Source organism: Musa acuminata, chromosome BXJ3-3 (assembly GCF_036884655.1).
Source record: "Musa acuminata AAA Group cultivar baxijiao chromosome BXJ3-3, Cavendish_Baxijiao_AAA, whole genome shotgun sequence".
Taxonomy (NCBI): Eukaryota; Viridiplantae; Streptophyta; class Magnoliopsida; order Zingiberales; family Musaceae; genus Musa; species Musa acuminata.
In genome coordinates, this window is record NC_088351.1 from 35,238,085 (window position 1) to 35,258,137 (window position 20,053).

Below are 20,053 nucleotides of genomic sequence, written 5' to 3' on the forward strand. Positions count from 1 at the left end.
AATCAATCATTTGGTTTACCAAAAAGCATGCACTAGTAGTACATCTGGATTGGAAAAGGGTTGATTTAATAACACCAATTTGGAGTATTTAGTAGCCACATTTTCTGCAATCTGTCATCATTGTCTGTTCCTGTTTTTTTTGTTGATTTCCATGGATTTTTCTTTCATCTCAAAGTTCATGTAGTGTCTTGTTCTATACCTAAACTCACATTGCTGAAACATCAATGTTACCATGGCCATCTGTGCAGATCACTTTCTAGTACAGTTAGCAAGTTGTATATACATGCATATACATGATTGGATTAACAACAGTTGTCACATCATTGGTAAAGTTGGTCTGAAAGTTTCTAACTTGTCATTCCCAATCTGCACTTTCATGGTTGTGTGGGTGGACTCTCCATTCTTAGAAAAGCTCCAGTTAGATGATGAATTAGTGTTCCACATTCCATCAAGCACTGTGGTCAAACTTGCATCTAATCGTAGCATCCTGCGGTAGAAAAAGAAGCTCACTTGTTGGATGAGAATTTGGGACACATCCAGTAAGACATTCTTCCCTCGAGAGAAATCATAACATAGAAGTCCTGGACATCATCATGAGGAAATAATGACCTTTGTTCATGCTGTTCATGTGGTAGTAAGGAAGCATTAGGCACACAGCTATTAGTATCCCCACGATCAAAGCACCATGCAATTAGCATCGGCAAAAGGATACTAACAGGTCCCATCAGATGAGACTTTGAAGTTATCTTCATGTTTGGGGCACTTACTGCCCTCACCGACTTGATTGTCCAAAAGAAGCCAAGCTTTCACTGCATGTAACCCCCATAGCACTTTGTTGATGGGTGGGAGGAAATGAGCATCTGATTCCTCCATTCCCTTTGGAAAGCTAAAGCTACATTAAATGCTGCATCTCTGATGTACTTATCATTCTTGCCATGTGCCGCAGAGCTGATCCGAACCATCCACACTGTCATCGAGCATGAAGAGAAAGTAATCTATTTGTCTACAGTGAAATGAGAGGTTAATGCTTGACAAGCAATACAGGAATAAAAGGAACAGATTCTTGTCCAGGGATTATTCAATTGATCTTGAGTACTATGGATGTGCATGAGTGTATAAAGTAGAAAGAGTAGAACAAAGGCTAGAAAAGCAGGAGTCAGAAGGTTCTTGTTAGAGACCTAATACCACTAATGTACTCATCATCAGCACTATGTACAAGTGCAATAAAGTGTCAGTGGAGCTGTGTCATGATGTATTTGTCTACCACTCAATAATTGGAGGCATGCATATGAAAAGTAGAGGGCAGATGGAGCTCATACGCCCACTTGGTGGGCTCCAAAGAGCAGAGGCTTTTGTGATGGATACTGCATGTGTAGTCAACTTTGTAACAAAAGATTGAAAGCTTCAAGAAGAACATATTCTGAGTCAAGAACTTTATGAGTGATGGAGCCATTTGTGGTGCTCAATGCTCCTCGGATGATGTCCCAGATGAACATTTTAGAAAGGGTGCCTTCGGTTGTCTAAGCTATAAAGACATGGCAGGAACTTTGTGGTTTCTCAGCATCTAAATAATCACACCTGCAAGTTTCATGCTATCATTCTGTAGCTCTGCAGCAAATATCATGCTACCAATGCAATAAAACATGAGCAACATCTTTGATCTATGATTCTGATACAGTCATTCCTTGGAGCAAGGATGGTGACAGAAGATGCATCTTTGCATCGCCATCCAAGAACAGGATCGAGCAAGGTGGCATCACGAATTGCATCAGAGGCATTACATCATACAAGAGATCTGTATGAAGCATGGCTGAGGAGTGAAAGAGGGTTTGAACACTGTACCTGAGAGCACTATGAAGCTGTCTGTGTTGCAGCCACCACCGCACCCACCATCACACGGCTGGGATTTGGTGCTCCGGTTCTTTAAGTTTCCACCACCCAATGAGCGCTTCGATCTCTCCCCTGTAGATTATTCCTGGGGAGGGAAGGAGCCGAAGGACCACCGCAGTCACGCTTTCTCATTGCTGGCTTCCCCACTTCATTCCCTGCGGTGGAGTCCCGCTTTCCATCCTCTCCTCTGCAGGCTTTACTCCCATGCTTTTACCGCCTCTTGTCAATCCACATATATATATATATATATATATATGTTCATCAACATGAGCTAATTCTTTTTCCAAGAGAACCACTGGGTTATGTCAAACCAAATAAGTACATGATATAAGCATAGGCTAATTTTCTTCTTTTGTCATTTAAATACTTATATTAATTACGTTTTATTATAGAAGGAAAGAGGAATCCACTGCTTTATTACGTTAAGTAACAAAAGATGGGCAGTGATGACTTCCCATAAGCCAAACGATCAAACTAGTCGGGATCCATATTTGGGGGTTACACTGCCTCACCCTTTATTCTTACTGCTTGTTTTACTCTCTTCAGCTTTAAAAACCTTCAACACATTTACCACTTGCGATGTGTTTATATTATTATTAGTTTCTATTTGCAATCCTCCATACATTATATATTTTCTTATCAAGGGGCCCCACCCATCACCTCCGTCACCTTTGTGGTGGTGCGGTCGCCGTCGTTTTCCTCTTCGACATTGGTCTCTGCTGGGTCCCGGGTGGCAAAAGGATGGGCCCCGGCACATGGGTCCCGTTCAAAGAGAACGCTGGCAAGGAAGGAAAAGGAGAGAAAACAATAGGAGCAGATGCGGAGCACGTACCTCGTGAAGCTTACCGCGCTTTAGATATAAGCCTCACACATGTACACCGCGGATGCAGACACCGTCCTGCAGGAACTCACCTTTAAACTACTCCCCGCTACCCTCGTGACGCCTGTCGACGTCCATGCCAACCCGGTTCAGTACGCGAATCGTTTCTCTGCTCCCACACTCGTATTTGCTGTCTTCGAGTCTTAAAAACTGAGGCTTTAGGGCAATTCGATCTCTCGAGGAGCCAAGATCCACACTATTCTAATCCTACCGTCCTCGAATTTAATGACTGTGAAGCTTGCAGTCGTGCGACTTGCTTCTGCGAGAGCCATGACAGAATAGAAGCAGAAGACCTTCTTTTACGGTTCCCAAAGAAACGATCGGCTCAGGCGAAGTTTGGTGGTGCGACGTTAGCTCGCACCGACGAGCGCAGAAAACCTTGAAGTAAGCGCAACGGTATTTGGTGTTCCGAGGCGCCGCGGAGCTATGTTACTCGAGACAGGAAACACGGCGCTCGCTCGTGAGAGAGGAGGGTAGTGCGAACGACGCATTTCCGTCGTGAGATGTGATCTGTGCTTCCTGTCTATCTCCTCACACCCAGCTCTCGCAAACCGTTCGCTCTCGACGGGCGTGCTCGCTGACGCCATCTCGATGCCAGAACGGACGCAGCGCAACGAATACATAAAGAAAACGTATACGACTAATAATGTGACGCGGCCGGGAAACAACGGATTAAATGATTTCAGGGAGATCACGGCCGTCGAGCGACTGAAGCTGGATCACGACCGTCGAACTGAATCGCTCGAGGGAGGGCCGGTTGACCAACCGTCCCCGGGAATCGGACGGCCGAGATTTCTGGCCCCACAGGCCGCGCCACGCATCCCTCCGAACGAGCGGCGGGGGAGGCATCGACGTCCCCATCGGGCGAGGACCACGTAGATGAAGGCGCAAAAGGGGATCCCGTCACCGCGGTGTTGAGGCGGGTAGCCGCATTTCGCCGGGACGGTGCGATCACCTCCGATCGCTGTACCGTCCTGGTCGTCCCGGTTTTTGTCCTCCGGTCCTCCTCGCTCGGCACGTGGCATACGGCGTGTACTGCCTCCAATAGTATTTATGGACGGCTCGGAGTCTCGCTCGTCGTCTCATTTTTCAGATACTTCTTTTGCGCTAATTGCTTCAAGTTCCTCCGTCTCCCTCCCTTCCGCTAGAAATTTCAGGATAAATTGGGAAATTTTGGTGTGGAATTGGGGTGGAAAGTAGGAGGAGGAGTGATTGATCGGTGGAGGTGATGGCGACGGCGGTGCCGGAGGTGTACGCGAGGGACGCGATGATCGCGTGGTTTCGGGGCGAGTTCGCGGCGGCTAACGCGATCATCGACGCCCTGTGCGGGCACCTGGTGCAGATCGGAGAGGGGAAGGAGTACGAGGCGGTTTTCGCTGCCATACACCGGCGTCGACTGAACTGGATCCCCGTGCTCCACATGCAAAAGTACTACTCCATCGCCGATATCACCGACGAGCTCGGCTTGGTGGCGGCCAACTCCGCGGCGGGCTACTTCGCCTCCGCGGCCGAGGAGCCGCTGGAGGCGAAGCAGCTGGCGGCGACGCCGGAGGAGGAGGAGACGATGGAGAGCGGCGACGCTCAGGCGGATGAGGACCATGCTGCTTCGGAGGATACGGCCGCCGACGGCGCTACGATCGCGGTTGAAGATGAAGCGGCGGCAGCGGCGGAGGAACCTGCAACTGGTGCTGCTGCGGAGGGGGAACTGACCGAAGGAGGTAGGGTCGGCCTCGAGGAGGAAGCGGCGCCGGCGGAGGTTTGTTCCGGTGATTCTTCAGATCACAAGAGTGCCGAAGACGGTGACGGCAAAGGAGGTAACCATAATTTCTCAACTCCTGAATAAATCACTAATGTTATTCATTTGTTTTTATATTAATAATGCCGTCATGTTTTAGATCGTTTTAACATCATTTGCAATCCTAATTGGTAGATCTGTTTCCGTCACCGTTGGGTAGTCGTCCGCACCGGAGCGAAGCTGGAGTCACCCACCTCTTCTACCTCTTTGGTATGTTAGGGATTGCGAGTTGTATCGGACGGCCCAGATGCCCCGATCTTTACTTACCTCCATTCCACGCCGCCGCCCTAGAGGTAGGGGGCGTCGTCGTCGAGTTAGCGTATTTACTTTGGGCCGTCAATGGGTTCACGAACGGGGGAATTGAAGTACTCCTCTGGAGCGTGTTGAAATCATGTAACTTTCAAGTAACTTTCTCGTCTTGGATTTATGGTGAGAGGGGTCTCCTAAAGAGGGCACGCAGTCCTTAGAAGGGGGAGTACATCAACTTGGAAAATAAGATGCATGCCAGTGGCAGGAGCTACGACACATGGAAGGTTTTATTTATTTTTTTGGGGTCGGATAGAGGTAGAGAGCTCCGGGAATGCGTCACGTGGCATTTGCTTTAGGCCTCGACCCGTGCGATGGGGATCCAGCGATTTCTTTAATACGTGTTTAGCGTGGGGCCGTCTGATCATCATCGGACGGGCTGGATCAGCTGATGGTCCTCGGATCTGGTTGGGCGAGCGTTGGTCGGGGGCACGTGCTGCTCTGTTTGGTGGTCAACCAACCCAGATGGGCTGGTTTGGTGATGCGCCGGTCATGCCGCGTGTCGATCGGCGGCACAAATCAGCCGTTTGGCTGCTGCTTTTGCTGTTAATTCACATTTTTCTGTAGCGGGGTCTATTGACGGGAAGGTAGGAGTCGGGGGGTGGCGGTGGCCGCGTCCCACTTCTCAAGGAATCCAAGGTTGAAACGGTACGTAGCCGCTTAAATCGAGTATTTAATCGACCCTTCACGAGTGGGACCCAGAGAGAATATACGAAATCTTAGCCCGCCGGGGCCCGCGGTTGTCAGCCCTTTTCCTCGGCCACATATTTCGGTCTGCTCTGCGCGTTCACCAGGTCGGCCCAGATTACTAGAAACGTGTAAGGCCTGTGTGTCTAGAAGTTCAACGTGTTCGACGTCGGTCTAGATATGTGTTCGAGGAACTTTCTCCATTGAGCAAGCATCATGGCAGTCGACCGTTCCGTCATCAGGGGTGAGGCTTCAGTTTTGTCATCAGTTATGGTGAATCTATCTAGAACATCTGCTCTTCGATATGTCTGTGACATTTGGGAAAATGATTAGCCCAAAAAGTTGTTCTGAAACTTGACTGCCTTGAAGTCACTCGAAGTAACTTCATATGGTCTACATCAATCATTTTTGTTGGAATCAAAAAATTGAAAATTCTAAATGAAGGTAGGTCTAGGCCTTTTTATCATAGGAGAAATGGATTAGGATATGTGTAGGCAGCTCTGCTGCTATGGTAACTATTTCTCGAATCTTTGAAGCCTCAAGGTAATAATCAAACTAGACTACGTTGCTAGTTTGTTGTGTCGGAAGCTAACTTGCCATACCAAACAGTTCCATTTGTCATATTTTCTTAATAAATTATTTTGTTAAATTTTCCTAAATCTAAATAGCAACTTAGTGAAACTCCATTGTGAGGGAAATACTATATGTTCTTTAATCATATATCAATTTTTAGTGGTGCATATCTGATTATGTGCCAACTCTCTGTATATTAGAGAATTCCTTGTGGTAGCACTCCATGCAACTAAAAACCAAACATCTGCGACCATTTGGGTTGCTTCATTCAACCAGACTTGGATTCCAGCATACCTCACTAGTATTGACATTCAGTGTCCCGAAGCTATCAAAATGCTATCCAATATGCATGTCATAATTATCCCAATGTGCAGCTTTTCCCAAGTTAAAGAGTTCTTTTGTGTCAATGTTATTAGTTGTCAGGTGAGTCATCCTTAATCATTTTATCGATTTTGTTTACAAATTCCAAGAAATTACTGAACACTGCTTAAAAATTGTGAAACACCTAAGATGATACAACTTAATGTGATTAAATTAGTATAAATGAAACAAATTCTGGAAATATTAAAGGTTAAAATCACTACTCCAATGGCTACCAGGAACTACTTCTGACCATGGTATGTGCCTTTTGGCTACCTGGTTGATTGTGGAATCCTTTCAATTTAGTCTAATAATTGATTTAGAATTCTTTGTACTAGATTATGAAGATCCATAATGATAAACTGCAACAAAAGCTTATTTTGAAATTTTCCTGTTTGCTTCTGCAACAATACATTGGATATGAAGCAGTTGTGTCTAAAATTTTCATCAATTGAGGCAATAACATTTCAAAAAGTTTCACCTATTGCGGTAGTTTCTAAAATATTTTGTTGCTTCTAGGATCTCAAGAGGAAGGAACTTTGTTCGACAAGGTCAATATTTGCGTGGACCATGAAGATTGCTTGGCACGTCCTGAAAGGATCAAGATCTCAAAAGGTTTTGTGGCCAAGGAGGCAGTGAAAGGGCATATGGCAAGTTCCATCTTAACATCATTTAGCATTTTCTGTATAGTGATGCAATAGAAGATGCCACAGGGCTAATAGTTCATTTATATGTTTATGAGTTTCCTATATGATCAAATTTGCTAATTTCTCATTGAAATTGTTGATCAGGTCAATGTTGTAAAAGGTCTTAAGTTGTATGAGGACATTTTCACAGACTCAGAGCTTGTCGGGCTTGCTGAATATGTTAATGAACTTCGTCTTGCTGGACGCAGAGGAGAACTCTCAGGTAAAAAAACAATGTTCATTGCTTCTTTGATATGAATTGGTTTTTAGTATAAAATAGTAGGATTGCTTTTCAAGAGATTACTATTTATTCAGAGATCAATTCAAATACTTGGAGGCTGACATGATTTTATGAAAATAAGGCTTGTTATTTACATCTCAGAGGACCAGAGAGTTACAAACTTATATTGGTGGTTTTCCTGTTCACTCTTTGCTTCAATTCTTTGTAGATATTTCAGAGTTTACGAGAGTCCACTGTGGTTAAATGAACTTCAATCTACAACCAACATCAGAGTTTCTCCCTTACATGAACTAGCCTTGTTTTCTTGAATCTGGCTCAGAGTTTCCATTTGTTAGCGTGCAGCATCTTGGAGGGTTTATGTTGTTGGTAATGATAAAAAGTTACTTAAATTTTCACTAGGCTTCATTATGTAGTTTAGACTTGGAATCTACCTCATAATAAAATATCAGGATCTTTCCTTCGCTGACTAGAAATGGATCAAGCACTGGATTTCACCGAAGGGTTAATTGCAAGTGTCTGTTTCTTAAATAAGAGCAATGGAAAATTAAACAAAATATAATAGAAGAGTTTAAAGAAATGAAGTGAATTAAGGCATTTGGCATCTGTGCTTCAGTTAATTTTCTATAGTAAGATTATGCTTAGCAAGAACTAAGCAAGTCCCTTGTTCTGCTTTATGATCTCATGCTTTACAAATGAAGTTGCGAGTAAAAGTTGCCTTTCTTCTACTAATATCTGAACTTTGGTAATAGCAGCATTCAATTCGTATACATCATGTGTAAACAATTTGTCTGATGTTGTTCATGATGTGATGCAAATGATATGAAAAAATCCAGCATAATTGCAGGGACGTAGTATATAAAGTTTCCATTTCTGATCGATGCACATATATGCTTTGGTATACATAACATCACCATAGATCCAATCTGATCATCAGATGCTGAATTTGTCCCACAATTGTCTTTGTGCCTATGTTTTCAGGAGAAACATTTATTTTCTTCAACAAACAAATGAAAGGGAACAAGAGAGAGATCATTCAGCTTGGCGTCCCACTATTCCAATCAACTACTGAGGATGCAGCAAGTAAACCCCAACTTCTTGAGAACTGTTCCAAACTTCTATTTTTATTTCTTACAAGGTTTGGTGCATTTTTCATTTTTGCATTCAAATGCACATGATTTTCCCTCGAAGTTATTAGCAGCATTCTGATTCTATTGATAAATATCATGGTCATTGATGTCCTTTTGTCCATATCTAGCACTTATTTACAATGTACAATCAAGACTAAGCCTCTAGTTTCTCACAATTCAAAATATATCTGAATTCTGAAATTTGCAAAATGCATCCGAAAGCATATAAAAACAACCTTTTATCAATGTGTTAGACTAATAACTACTGGATAACAAAAGAAATGTTTGGTGTAGGTAATATCGAATCAATTCCACCTGCTTTGCAGACTGTAATTGATCACTTGGTCCATTGGCGCTTAATACCAGAAAGTAGGAAGCCCAACAGCTGCATAATCAACTTCTTTGATGAGGTAACTCCTTTTCTTCATAGCATTGGGAAAATCTTACATATGCCTTAAGATTTCAAAGTTCTTGATTCTGCTGCAGGATGAACATTCACAGCCATATTTTAAACCCCCACATTTGGACAATCCCATTTCTACGCTTCTCCTCTCAGAAACGACAATGGCTTTTGGGCGGTCTCTTGTCAGTGACAATGAAGGGAACTATAAGGGATCCCTAACCCTTCCAATAAAAGAAGGGTACGGACTAGATCCTACATCAATGGTTTTCCATTAGCTTTCTATTCTTTCCACAAGTTTATGCTCTTAAATTACCCAATTCGAATGTAGCACCAGTAGAAATTTAGGTAATTAGCCGATGTAAGTAAAAAGAATCCCTGTTTAACTGGCGTCTGTTCGGAGGCATAACACTGTAATATACTAGCATCAAATAAGACACTTCCAATGATTAGAAGGTTGAAATTTGTATAATCGTACATGACTTTGTTGCAGGACGCTCCTAGTTATGCGTGGCAATAGTGCTGAAATGGCGAGGCATGTTGTGTGCGCATCACCAAATAAGAGGATGATCATCACATTTGTGAAGGTTAGATCTGCCAATCACCTGGCAGATTCACCAGCCGCGCTACAGCCAACCAAAGCGATGACCCTGTGGCAACCTGCACCAAAAGTGTCCAATGCTGGAGTCATTGCCTATGGGCCTCACGGCATGATTCCAGCGGCATGGGGACTGACTCTTCGTAGTCCTGTTGTCGTGCTGGCACCACCTAGAGCCATGGCCATGAGCTCCAGCAAGAAGGCGCCACGCAATGGCACAGGCGTGTTCTTACCATGGATGGTTGGACCAAAGAAGTACACCAAGCATCTTCCGCCTCGTATCCAGAAGAGACGACTACCGTCGTTGCCATCTCCATTAGAAACTCAAGCATAGATGCTCCTGGCTCCAGAAAGTCACAGAGTGTGACTCAAGGATCATTCTTAAAGAACTATAGGGATCAAAGTCAGCAACTTTTGAGGTGCATTTTCTGTCTTATGGTGCAGTGCATGTAGTTAAGGTTGTGACAAGAACGGTGGAGAGGTATTTGTTGTTCAGAAGTTTCCTTTTCCATTGGCGTGGCTAGTCTCTTTGAAGTGGAGGGCTGATTACTACACCATTTTTAGGTTAGCAAAAGCTTGCATGAATCCTCTCCTGGGAATCTTAGAATTTTGTAATATTTATGTTAGTGTCATCTTCAAGGTGATAGATTTCTGAGTCACACTTCTTTGGTTAAATTTAGATTTTCGATCTCCACAAGAATTTGGTGGTTTTCAGTTAAAGAGTTATTCAGATAGACTAGCTTGAAATTATGAGATGTCAGGTGTAATCAAAAGAACTCATATAGACCATCATCAACTTTATATCAAGTTCTACAGGCACAGATGAAGAGAGCAGCTTCATAAAACCATCTGACTTTTATAAAGAGCTGAAGGCATATACTGTGGTTATCAACTACATACCAGTTTATTCTTTCCCTTAGTTAACTGGGTATGATATTTGCTTAACCTTAATGACAGGTAAGGACTGACAGTTTGCGTTTATGGTGAAGTAGAAAAGTTAAGCTGCTTTTTGTTGGTTATTCTCATTAGTAGATGGATGCTTACAATCAGCTGATCTAATCTTTTCCTCGCTTTCAGATGGCAAGCACCATCCCAGTTGAAACATCAGGTAAATAACTATTGACAATCAAATGCACATCAAGAAAAAAGCAATCTTTATTGGCCAAGCAATGTCGTCGAATCAAGGATTGGAAGGATCATCATCGTCCAGGCACTGATCCACCACCCTTCTTCTCATCATGCTCGCCCAAATCCTCAATCTCATCCCACCCGAGATCATCTTCCTCTGACACAGAATTCTGCGTCGAGATGATTAAGAACTCACCGTCCTTGCATGACCCTTCGGCCACCACAGCTTCATCCGACTTGCAGGTCGACTTCGCTTCCCTGTCTTTCTTTTCTTCTTTATTTTCTTCCGTCTCAAGTTCTTCCTCGTCACCCTCGTCATCATCATCAACCTCCCAGCTCAGCTCCTCCGACTCCTCCTCTCTCCGAATCATCCTCCTCACAAGCTTTGCTCTGGCGTCCTCTGCCTGCTTCAGCTTACGCACCCGGTAGTAGTACCGGAACCAGAATGTCTCGTACTCCACAACACCAGGCACCAGCTTGTTCAAAAGCCTAAGCAAAGCTCCATTCTCACGGCAAAGATTCTCGATCTCCTCCTCCTTCTCAACCAAATCGAATTCGGATCTCCACTTGCTGAAGTCCTCGGCCTCCTCCGGGTCTTCCGAGAAGGTACGCACCTCCGACTGTACTGTAAGCAGCTCCACGTCGAATCGGCTGTACCGCCGGGAAGAGCTGACGGTGTTGGTCGGCCCGGAGTCATCTCCAGTCTCCACCGCTTCTTTGCCGGTTCCCCGCCACACCGAGCCATCGAGGTCACGGAAGGCGCGCGCGGCGGCCTTCCCGACTGCCTCCGTCTCCTTCTTCAGGCCGGTGCCAAACTCCGCGAGGTCGCGACGGTAGGTCTGGATGACCGACTCCGACATGGAGGCCAAGGTCTTGATGAAACCACCGAAGCTCCACTCCGAAGCGCCGCCGCCCTCTCCTCGTCGATAGTCGTCATCATGCGGCTGGGAGGGCTCAGGATCGGCGGAGAAGACCGTCTTGAGGAAATCCATGGCGGAGAGCACGTCTTCGCGCTATAGTTAGGGCACAACACGAGGAGAGAGAAGGGCGAAGAGAAACAGAGACGCCGAGGACGAAGATGATACGGTTCAACGCATAACGTAACGGAAACGTCCAATAACGGAGAGGTATGGTTTGAGACGGAGGGGATCCGAAGCTGCTGATCACCGGAAACGGATTGCCTGCTGAATAAAATACCCTTAAGAAATAATTACTTAGTGGGTTTTTGGAAAATTGTGTCGGGTCCGCATCCGGATCAAATCGAGCCGAACCCGACTCCTTCCTCTAACCCGCCTCGATAAACCTCAACGCCCCTTCCCCTCCCCCACCCCCACCTCCACCCCCCCGTAGATAGCAGCATCACACGTCACAGTAATATGTCGTCGATGGGTCCTTCCCCCCGTGCGTCTCACCCTCCCCCCCGTTTCCATTGACAGCTTTCCCAGCTCACCCGTACTTATCGCCTGCCCTCCCTCCTTTAACCCCTTCGTCTTCTCCTTCGCCTCCAACGCCACCTTCAATTCCTACCACCTCCTCTCTCGGCTGTGGCAGGATGGCTTCCTCCGTTCGTCACCACTTCCAAGGCCTCCTGCCCTTGGCACTCCTCCTACTCCTTGCAGACTGCGCCTCCAGCATCCACGTCGATGTCATCCGTCGCCTGTCGAGCATGCCCGCGTCTGTCCCCGTGTTCCGCGAGGCCCCCACCTTCCGGAACGGGGACTAGTGCCCCTCGCCGTCGACTGTCGGTGGACGCGTTGACGTCACCAGGACCCTCCATGCCAACTACCTGCGCGGCACCATGGTCGCCGTCCTCTCCATCCTGCAGCACACCTCCTGCTCGGAGAACGTCACCTTCCACTTCCTCGCTGCCTGGTTCAAGCCAGACGTTCTGGCTAGCATCCGCACCGCCTTCCCCTATCTCGACTTCCGCATGTACCGCTTCGACTCCCACCGTGTGCGCAGCCGCATCTCTAAGTCGTCCGCCAAGCCCTGGACCAGTCGCTCAACTACGCGCGCATCTACCTGGCTGACATCCTCCCACCCGAGGTCTGCCGAGTCATCTACCAACATCATCGTCGTCGATGACATCTGCCACCTCTAAGAGGTGGAGCTCGAGGGCCACGTGGTGGCGGCATCGGAGTACCACCACGCCAACTTCACCAACTACTTCACCGACGCATTCTGGTTGGACGCCACCCTCTCCAGCACCTTCGACGGCCGCCAGCAATGCTATACTTCAACACCGGGATGATGGTCATGGACGTGGATTTGAGGAGTTACATTAGGGGACTTGGTATTTCGAAAAGTTAAACTCAAGAACCCAACTAAATTTGAGGGCAAGCTAGTGCCAAATTAGGACGACCTTATCGAGTTGTCAAGGTCATCTGAGATGGAACTTATAACCTTAAATTAACAATTGGGGTGGTATTGCCAAGGACTTAACATATTATAAACTTAAAGAAGTTTTATCTTTCAGACATCTCTCGAAGTCAAGTCAGAGTAACTATTCCCTAAGCGTTAAGCCTTAATCTTACATATCTTTGGTATCAGTTGTAAAAAAAATAAATATTTTCAAGGCATAGATGTTGCAAGGGAAAGAAATTTTATTACTTTAGAAAATCTATACCAACTCGATGGGACCTCTATATCCAAAATAGGATCTCAATCTACCGAAGTAGAACATTAATTGGGTGGACCAACTTGATGGTATTAAGTTGGGTAAACAAACCCAATGACTCAGTAAATGCCAGCATAATATGACAAGACAATGAGTAAGCATCGTGGCAAGTCGGGGTCATCATTAAAGGGGACTTGGGTAGCTATCAAAATATTTTAGTTTTTAGGGTACTCAATAAATGAGTCTTCCTTAATCTCTATACTGGGCACCTCGTCTTTAAATGGGCTAAGGTAACATAGTATCAGTACTGATTCAAGGTGACCTCTGACCTCTCTAAACCCTTTTTGAACTTGGAAGAGGCCATATAGTTGATAATAACTTCCACTTGATACCTCGGTATCATGGTCATCTCAGCCTATAAGATATCTTTTAGAGTCTCTAACTTATTACTCAAACTCTGAATTTATTCATTCAATGTGGTCAATTGCTTGGTCACACTCATGACCTACTCGTTATGACAACTTACCTGACAAGCTTAGAATTGAATATCATCGGCGAATGTAGCTCTCCGGTAAATCATAGCAGCTCATCCTCCGTGCTATACTTGTTGCTTTGGATCATCTTTAATTATTCAACCTTATCCATGAAGTGTCATTGCCTCTTCCAATTATGTTGGCAGCTCCTCGAACCTCTACTTCAGTGACAAGCGTTGGGTTTCTCTTCTTCATCTTTGGCCCCTGCATCTCATATTGGAGATTGTCGATTATAAGAGACTGTTGATTAATCATTGAGTCATCATCCCATACATGGTCAATATAGGTTGCGTTATCATGATGATGCTATAAATCAAAGATAAAAGAGTTAACATTATATAATAATAAGACATTAAAGGGGTTCGTTGTAACTTAGCTTACCAACACTTCATTACGATAGCCTACATCAAGTAAAACCTCTAAGGGGGAATGGTAAATTTGTTTTGCTATCATGGTGCATAGGGACTATTGGCAGTGTTGCTTCGTAACTTCAACATTGTTCCATATTTTCTATCCTTCTCGTAAGCCCTCTCATCTTAGCTACAATGATATGTATGAAAATGAGTCTAGTATACTAGCTATCTTTAGTATTATAAAGGGCAAGAACTTGTCATTTCATAAATCAAATACTAACCTTGGTCTTTCTTATTTTCTTTTCGATAAGAACCTTGAGCTTCAAAGGCCTTCTAAAAATGTCCGTGCTTGAGGGGCAAGAGGCACTTTATTTAATTCCTCTTTGGGAATCTAGACTATTTTAGGTTCCTTAACCTGTCGAGGATGAGACATCTTCTTTACGACATTCTTCCTTGATTGATTGGTAGTGAAAGATTGGTTAGACTAAATCGAGACTAATACCTCGAGTAATGACTTATAAATAAATAGGAGAAGAGCCGAAGAAGCTCTTGTTATGTCTGAAGAGGAATCGACTCCTCTTCTCCGTAAGGCTCGAAGATCGATACCCATAGGAAATCAAAGAGATGAGGCTGCATAGGTTAATTATTCAAAGTACCAAAAAAAAAAAAAAAAAAAAAGGTGGGTGCAAAGAAATCTAGGAGCCAAGTTGAGACCCACGTCAATCGATCAATCCTTGTTTGTCTTTATAAAAATCTTAGAAGAAGAGAGCACACCTCTTAACCTAAGTGCTTGATCTATCTTTTCGTCTAACAAGTAGAAAATTATGTTAAATATAGAATGCATAGATCAAGTAAGATTAAACCCTCAATCCCGACCTATATATATATATATATATATATATATATATATATATATATATATATATGTGAGGAAGAAGTACTCATTCTAACCCTTATTAACATTAAATCCCTCTTTAGTAGCTAGGTAGTAGTTTTGTAGTAGCTTTTTTTGTCTTACACAACTAAAAACAAACAACAAAGAGTTTACATGTCATGATAATATTGTATGGTAGCACTCCTCGATAAACACCACCAAATAGTATCATGAGTTAGGCGTCATTTGTGAGTGTAATATCATTTACTATTGGAGGCAAGACATAATTATTAGGTGAAAGGGAAAATAAAGTCCCGCCTTTAGGGCATTAGAAGACAAACAAAAAAATCTAAACATTAGGTCATATGTGATCGGGCTAAGGGACTTGCAGCTTAAACTCAATTGAGATAGAGTACTTGGCCAACAAATGATCCCAGAGTTGTTTGCTTATCATCAAGTCCCTATTTTATATGATTTTCATGGACTCTAAATCATGAAGAATTTTTGAGTTTAGTGGGATTGACTCACTTGACGAAGGAGAGATTGGACCTTCCTCTACCATTAAGTTGTCCGAGGACGGAGCGCTAACCTCCTAAACAATTAATAGTTATAAGATTGGAAAAACTTATGAGAGAAAGGAAAGACATCCCGACCTACAAAGGCCGAAGAAATTCTTTGATCGATGTATTGAAAGGCCAAGGTGCTAGAGAGCTAACTTGCTTAGAGGATGGGACACTTAGGAATCAACTCGTTTTTATGAAGAGGACCAAGGACTAACTTGCCTTAAAATAAAGAGCTAAGGCTAAGAAAAAGAAGATCCTAAGAAATACCATAAAGGCTCAGATGAGAGAATGAGTCTCTCCCTATGACTAAAGATGATTTATAGGAAAAGATTAATCTCTTTCTCTCTCTTCTCTCACATACGGAAGAAAGGTGTCCCTTCGAGTTAAATCCAAAAAGATATTAATTAATTTAGAGTGTGAAAGTGATCGATGTGTAAAGGCTACCTCAGAAGAAATCTTCGATAACGGGAGATACAAAGCAAAGTATACTTAATGAATGAGTTGGCAAAACCTAACCTATGTAGGGTGAAACTCATCACAGCATAAGGTACAAGACAAAATGTGTTAAAGACACATGAGTCGATAAAACTTGATCCACATAGAAAGAAATTTGTCATAGTTGGAGGTATAAGGCAAAATGCATATGAGATATATGAGTTGGCATAACTTGACCCACACAGGAAGAAATCTATCTTGGTATAAAGCACAAGATAAAATAAATCCGTAACACGTAACTTAGGAAAACTCATCTTATCTAAAGAGAGACTTCAAAGACATAAGTTAAACTAAGCCGAGAAAGCCCGGCCTACCTAAAGCGAGGCTTGCTTATGAGATGAAGGTTAGAAAAACTTAACTCTCTCGAGGCTAGCTTGAAGTGGAGGGGTTAGGCACCAATCCTCTGTTGCTTGAGGTTATAGGTCGGGTATTGACTATCTCCATTGACCATAGTAGAGGGATCGAATGTCAACTCTCTTCTCGCCCAAGGTAAGTAAGTCCGGCATTGACCTCCACCTTTGCTCAAGATTGATAGATCGATGCTGATCACGATGTAAGGGTCAGGTGTCAACCCCTCTTTATTCTTGAGGTGGGTGGTTTAGGTGTTAACCTCCTTCACTAACCATAGAGGAGGGGTCGGGTGCCGACCCTCCTTTGCTTGAGGTGGGCTAGTCGGCATGCATCAATCATCTTGTTGCTTGAGATAGGGAGGATAAATTCTTAATCTATTTTTGGGTGTGCCCAAAGTACGTTGGTCAAGAACTCCTACTTCCCCTCGAATAAGTAATCAAAGGAGTGTAAGATTAATATGTCAAATTAGCTAGATATCATACTTCAAGACCCTTATCAAAGAGCCCTCGAAGCACAACTTCGAGAGAGAATAAATGATATGAGGATACTATTGATCAACTATAATTCAACATATGTTTTTCATATGACATGTTCACATTAGAACAAGACTAAAGTTATCCCTCACCGATATACTTGTGTAGATATTGATCCAAGATAGATAGTTATAGGTTGTCATGGCCATTGTCACCTACATGAAAAAAAGATCAAATTGAGATTGTTAAAGGCAGTTAAAGCTTATCCCCTAAAAAGTATTTTACAGAATATATCGTTTATTCACTACTAGGTATAAAAGTTCGTTTTTAACATAATGAAAGGATCACTTTATTACCATTGGCGACTATACTCATATACTTCAAGTTACTAACTTACGTGTTGTATGGACCAACTCGGTAAATCTTTTACAATCTTGATCTTCGTATAGGTGACACCTCAAATGACCTCCTTGGGAGCTTAGCATTTCTACCTTGGAGACACCTCGAATGATCTTCTTGGATGTTCAGTATTTTAACCTCGAAGGTACCTCGGATAATCATGTGTTTGAACCACGTTAGACTAATTTTGACATCAACGATATCTTTCCATAACAACATTATTAACTCAAAAATATTTAGTTAATTATTTATATAAAGACTAATTAATTAATTTATTAAAATTATTCAGTAATTTGAAATTTTTTTATGGGTATCAATTGGAGAATTTGGATGGAGATATTGTTAGGAGCAAATGTATTATTATTTTCACTTTGCACAAGGATTTTTTACGTAAAGACTCTTTAACATGAGGGGCCTTATGTACAGTTACTATATATATTCAAGGGCTAATATGCAATTAGCCTTCGTTGCTAGATATTTGATCCAAACCACGCTCTCCCCTCCGATCCCAATCTCCTATCATCTCATCCCGGAAACCATGAAGGTTCAAGTTCTCGGTCGCCCCGGCGGCCATTTGCTCTTCTCCCACCCCAAATCACCCATCGTCTGCCTCGCCAACCAACACCCCGTTGCGAAAAACCCCATCTTTGACCCCGAGAAACCCTACCGGAGACGGACGAACGCCTCCTCCTCCGCCGCCCCTTTGGCTACTTCCGCTGCCCCTTCTCGCCGCGCCGCCGACGTCCCCGGCCGGCCCTCCCCCTCCTCCCTCTACTCGCGGCCCAGCCTCCAGCAGATGAAGGCCGAGCGTGCCGCCAACCGCGCCCGCGTCTACGAGTTCCTGCGCTCCCTCGGCGTCGTCCCCGACGAGCTCGACGGCCTCGAGCTACCCGTCACCGTCGACGTCATGCACGAGCGCGTCGAATTCCTCCAGTCCCTCGGCCTCACCGTGGACGACATCAACAGCTACCCGCTCGTCCTCGGCTGCAGCGTCAAAAAGAACATCGTGCCCGTGCTCGACTACCTCGGCAAGCTGGGCGTCCGCAAGGCCACATTCACCGAGTTCCTGCGGCGGTACCCGCAGGTCCTCCACTCCAGCGTCGTGGTGGACCTCATGCCGGTCGTCAAGTACTTGCAGGGCCTGGACATACGGCCCAACGACATCCCCAGGGTCCTCGAGAAGTACCCGGAGGTGCTCGGATTCAAATTAGAGGGCACCATGAGCACGTCGGTGGCGTATCTGGTTGGGATCGGCGTTGCGAGGAGAGAGATAGGCGGCGTCCTTACACGGTATCCAGAGATATTGGGGATGCGAGTGGGAAAGGTGATCAAGCCTTTCGTCGAGTACCTCGAGTCGATCGGGTTACCAAGGCTTGCAGTTGCGAGATTGATAGAGAAAAGGCCTCATATCCTTGGCTTCAGCTTGGAGGAGCAGGTGAAACCCAATGTTGAGGCTTTGCTGGAGTTTGGTATTAGGCAGGAGGCAGCAGCTTCGGTGATAGCGCAATACCCGGATATTATGGGGCTCGAGCTGAAGGCTAAGCTTACTTCACAGCAGAGCTTGTTTGAATCGAATATCTTGGTTGATCGTGATGAATTTGGAAGAGTCATCGAGAAGATGCCTCAAGCTGTTAGCCTAAGCCGCTCTACCGTATTGAAGCATGTAGATTTCCTCAAAGGCTGTGGCTTTTTGTTGAATCAAGTCGGCAGAATGGTCGTAGGGTGCCCCCAATTGCTCGCACTGAATCTTGATATCATGAAAATGAGCTTTGAGTATTTCCAGTCGGAGATGGATAGGGATTTGGAAGAACTTGTTTTATTTCCTGCTTTCTTTACCTATGGTATCGAGTCCACAGTGAGACCTAGGCATCGGATTACCTCTAAAAGAGGCATTAAGTGTTCTCTAGCATGGTTGCTTAACTGTAGTGATGAAAAATTCGAAGAACGGATGAAGTATGACTCTATTGGGATTGAAGAAATGGAAACAGAACCATCATTCGACATGAAATCTCTGTTACAGCCTAGGAAAGACGAAGAATCTGCTTCTGAATATGACGACAGTGATTATGAAGACACCGACGAAGAGTATCTATGATATTTATCATGCACCAATGCTTTCTGCCTGATGAAACCAAATGGAAACTTTCTCAGGAATTTTATCATGTGCCAATGTAGTTTCACCTCGGCATTGGAAAGGAGCACCAATTAAATGGAAACTTTCTCAGGAAGTTCCGTTGATATATTCAGTAGCCATTTTCATGACAAGTTCTTGAGGTACAAATTTTAATCTGTGCAACTTCCATAGTTGTGTGAGATAAAGAAACTACATTCGGTGAGGTGCTTTAAATATGTGAAGTGTTCGAAAAGGACGAAAACACAAAAGTTGTAAGTTTTTTTTAGATTTATTCCATTAGATCTTCATGATGCTCTGAATTGCAGTTATGTGGCTATTGGCACAATGGATCTTGACTTGCTTGATGTTGGTATGGTTGACACTCAAAAGTATTTGTTTTAGATTCTCTTATCCATCTGGTTCTACATGTCATATGTTGCTCATGCAAATAATTACCAATTCAGATCCCTTCTTATTTTTTGGTATATGAATCTATGAGTCTTGTGTGGCCATTGTCATCTTATGAACCATGCTGATAATTCTTTCTAGACATACTAACTTTCAAGATTATCTTTTCCTCCTAAGATGTGTCGTGCTTCCCAATTTCAAAG

General features: G+C 44.1%; 3 protein-coding genes and 1 pseudogene across 3 annotated transcripts; 3 read left to right on the plus strand and 1 right to left on the minus strand.

Moving 5' to 3' along the window:
• Positions 1–3,840: 3,840 nt before the first annotated feature.
• Positions 3,841–10,277, plus strand: LOC135634235 (RNA demethylase ALKBH10B-like). The gene is made up of 7 exons (XM_065144568.1): positions 3,841–4,584; positions 7,011–7,141; positions 7,283–7,400; positions 8,397–8,498; positions 8,840–8,955; positions 9,032–9,186; positions 9,439–10,277. The coding sequence occupies exons 1-7, from the start codon at positions 3,999–4,001 to the stop codon at positions 9,875–9,877; spliced, it is 1,647 nt and encodes a 548-aa protein (XP_065000640.1). The 5' UTR covers positions 3,841–3,998; the 3' UTR covers positions 9,878–10,277.
• Positions 10,278–10,594: 317 nt separating this feature from the next.
• On the minus strand, positions 10,595–11,748 carry LOC135634236 (uncharacterized). Its single transcript, XM_065144569.1, has one exon. The coding sequence runs from the start codon at positions 11,661–11,663 to the stop codon at positions 10,743–10,745; it is 921 nt and encodes a 306-aa protein (XP_065000641.1). The 5' UTR covers positions 11,664–11,748; the 3' UTR covers positions 10,595–10,742.
• A 475-nt stretch (positions 11,749–12,223) lies between these two features.
• On the plus strand, positions 12,224–12,981 carry LOC135632557 (probable galacturonosyltransferase-like 4; annotated as a pseudogene).
• Positions 12,982–17,823: 4,842 nt separating this feature from the next.
• On the plus strand, positions 17,824–19,753 carry LOC103978886 (transcription termination factor MTERF4, chloroplastic). The gene has a single exon (XM_009394838.3). The coding sequence runs from the start codon at positions 17,868–17,870 to the stop codon at positions 19,422–19,424; it is 1,557 nt and encodes a 518-aa protein (XP_009393113.2). The 5' UTR covers positions 17,824–17,867; the 3' UTR covers positions 19,425–19,753.
• Positions 19,754–20,053: the final 300 nt, after the last annotated feature.

Bases quoted from the DNA above. Each gene is read 5' to 3' on its own strand.
- LOC135634235 (XM_065144568.1), top strand. From the start codon at position 3,999: ATGGCGACGGCGGTGCCGGAGGTGTACGCGAGGGACGCGATGATCGCG. The intron at 4,585-7,010 runs GTAACCATAATT...TGTTGCTTCTAG, and splicing joins AGACGGTGACGGCAAAGGAG to GATCTCAAGAGGAAGGAACT. The intron at 7,401-8,396 runs GTAAAAAAACAA...CTATGTTTTCAG, and splicing joins ACGCAGAGGAGAACTCTCAG to GAGAAACATTTATTTTCTTC.
- LOC135634236 (XM_065144569.1), bottom strand. From the start codon at position 11,663: ATGGATTTCCTCAAGACGGTCTTCTCCGCCGATCCTGAGCCCTCCCAG.
- LOC103978886 (XM_009394838.3), top strand. From the start codon at position 17,868: ATGAAGGTTCAAGTTCTCGGTCGCCCCGGCGGCCATTTGCTCTTCTCC.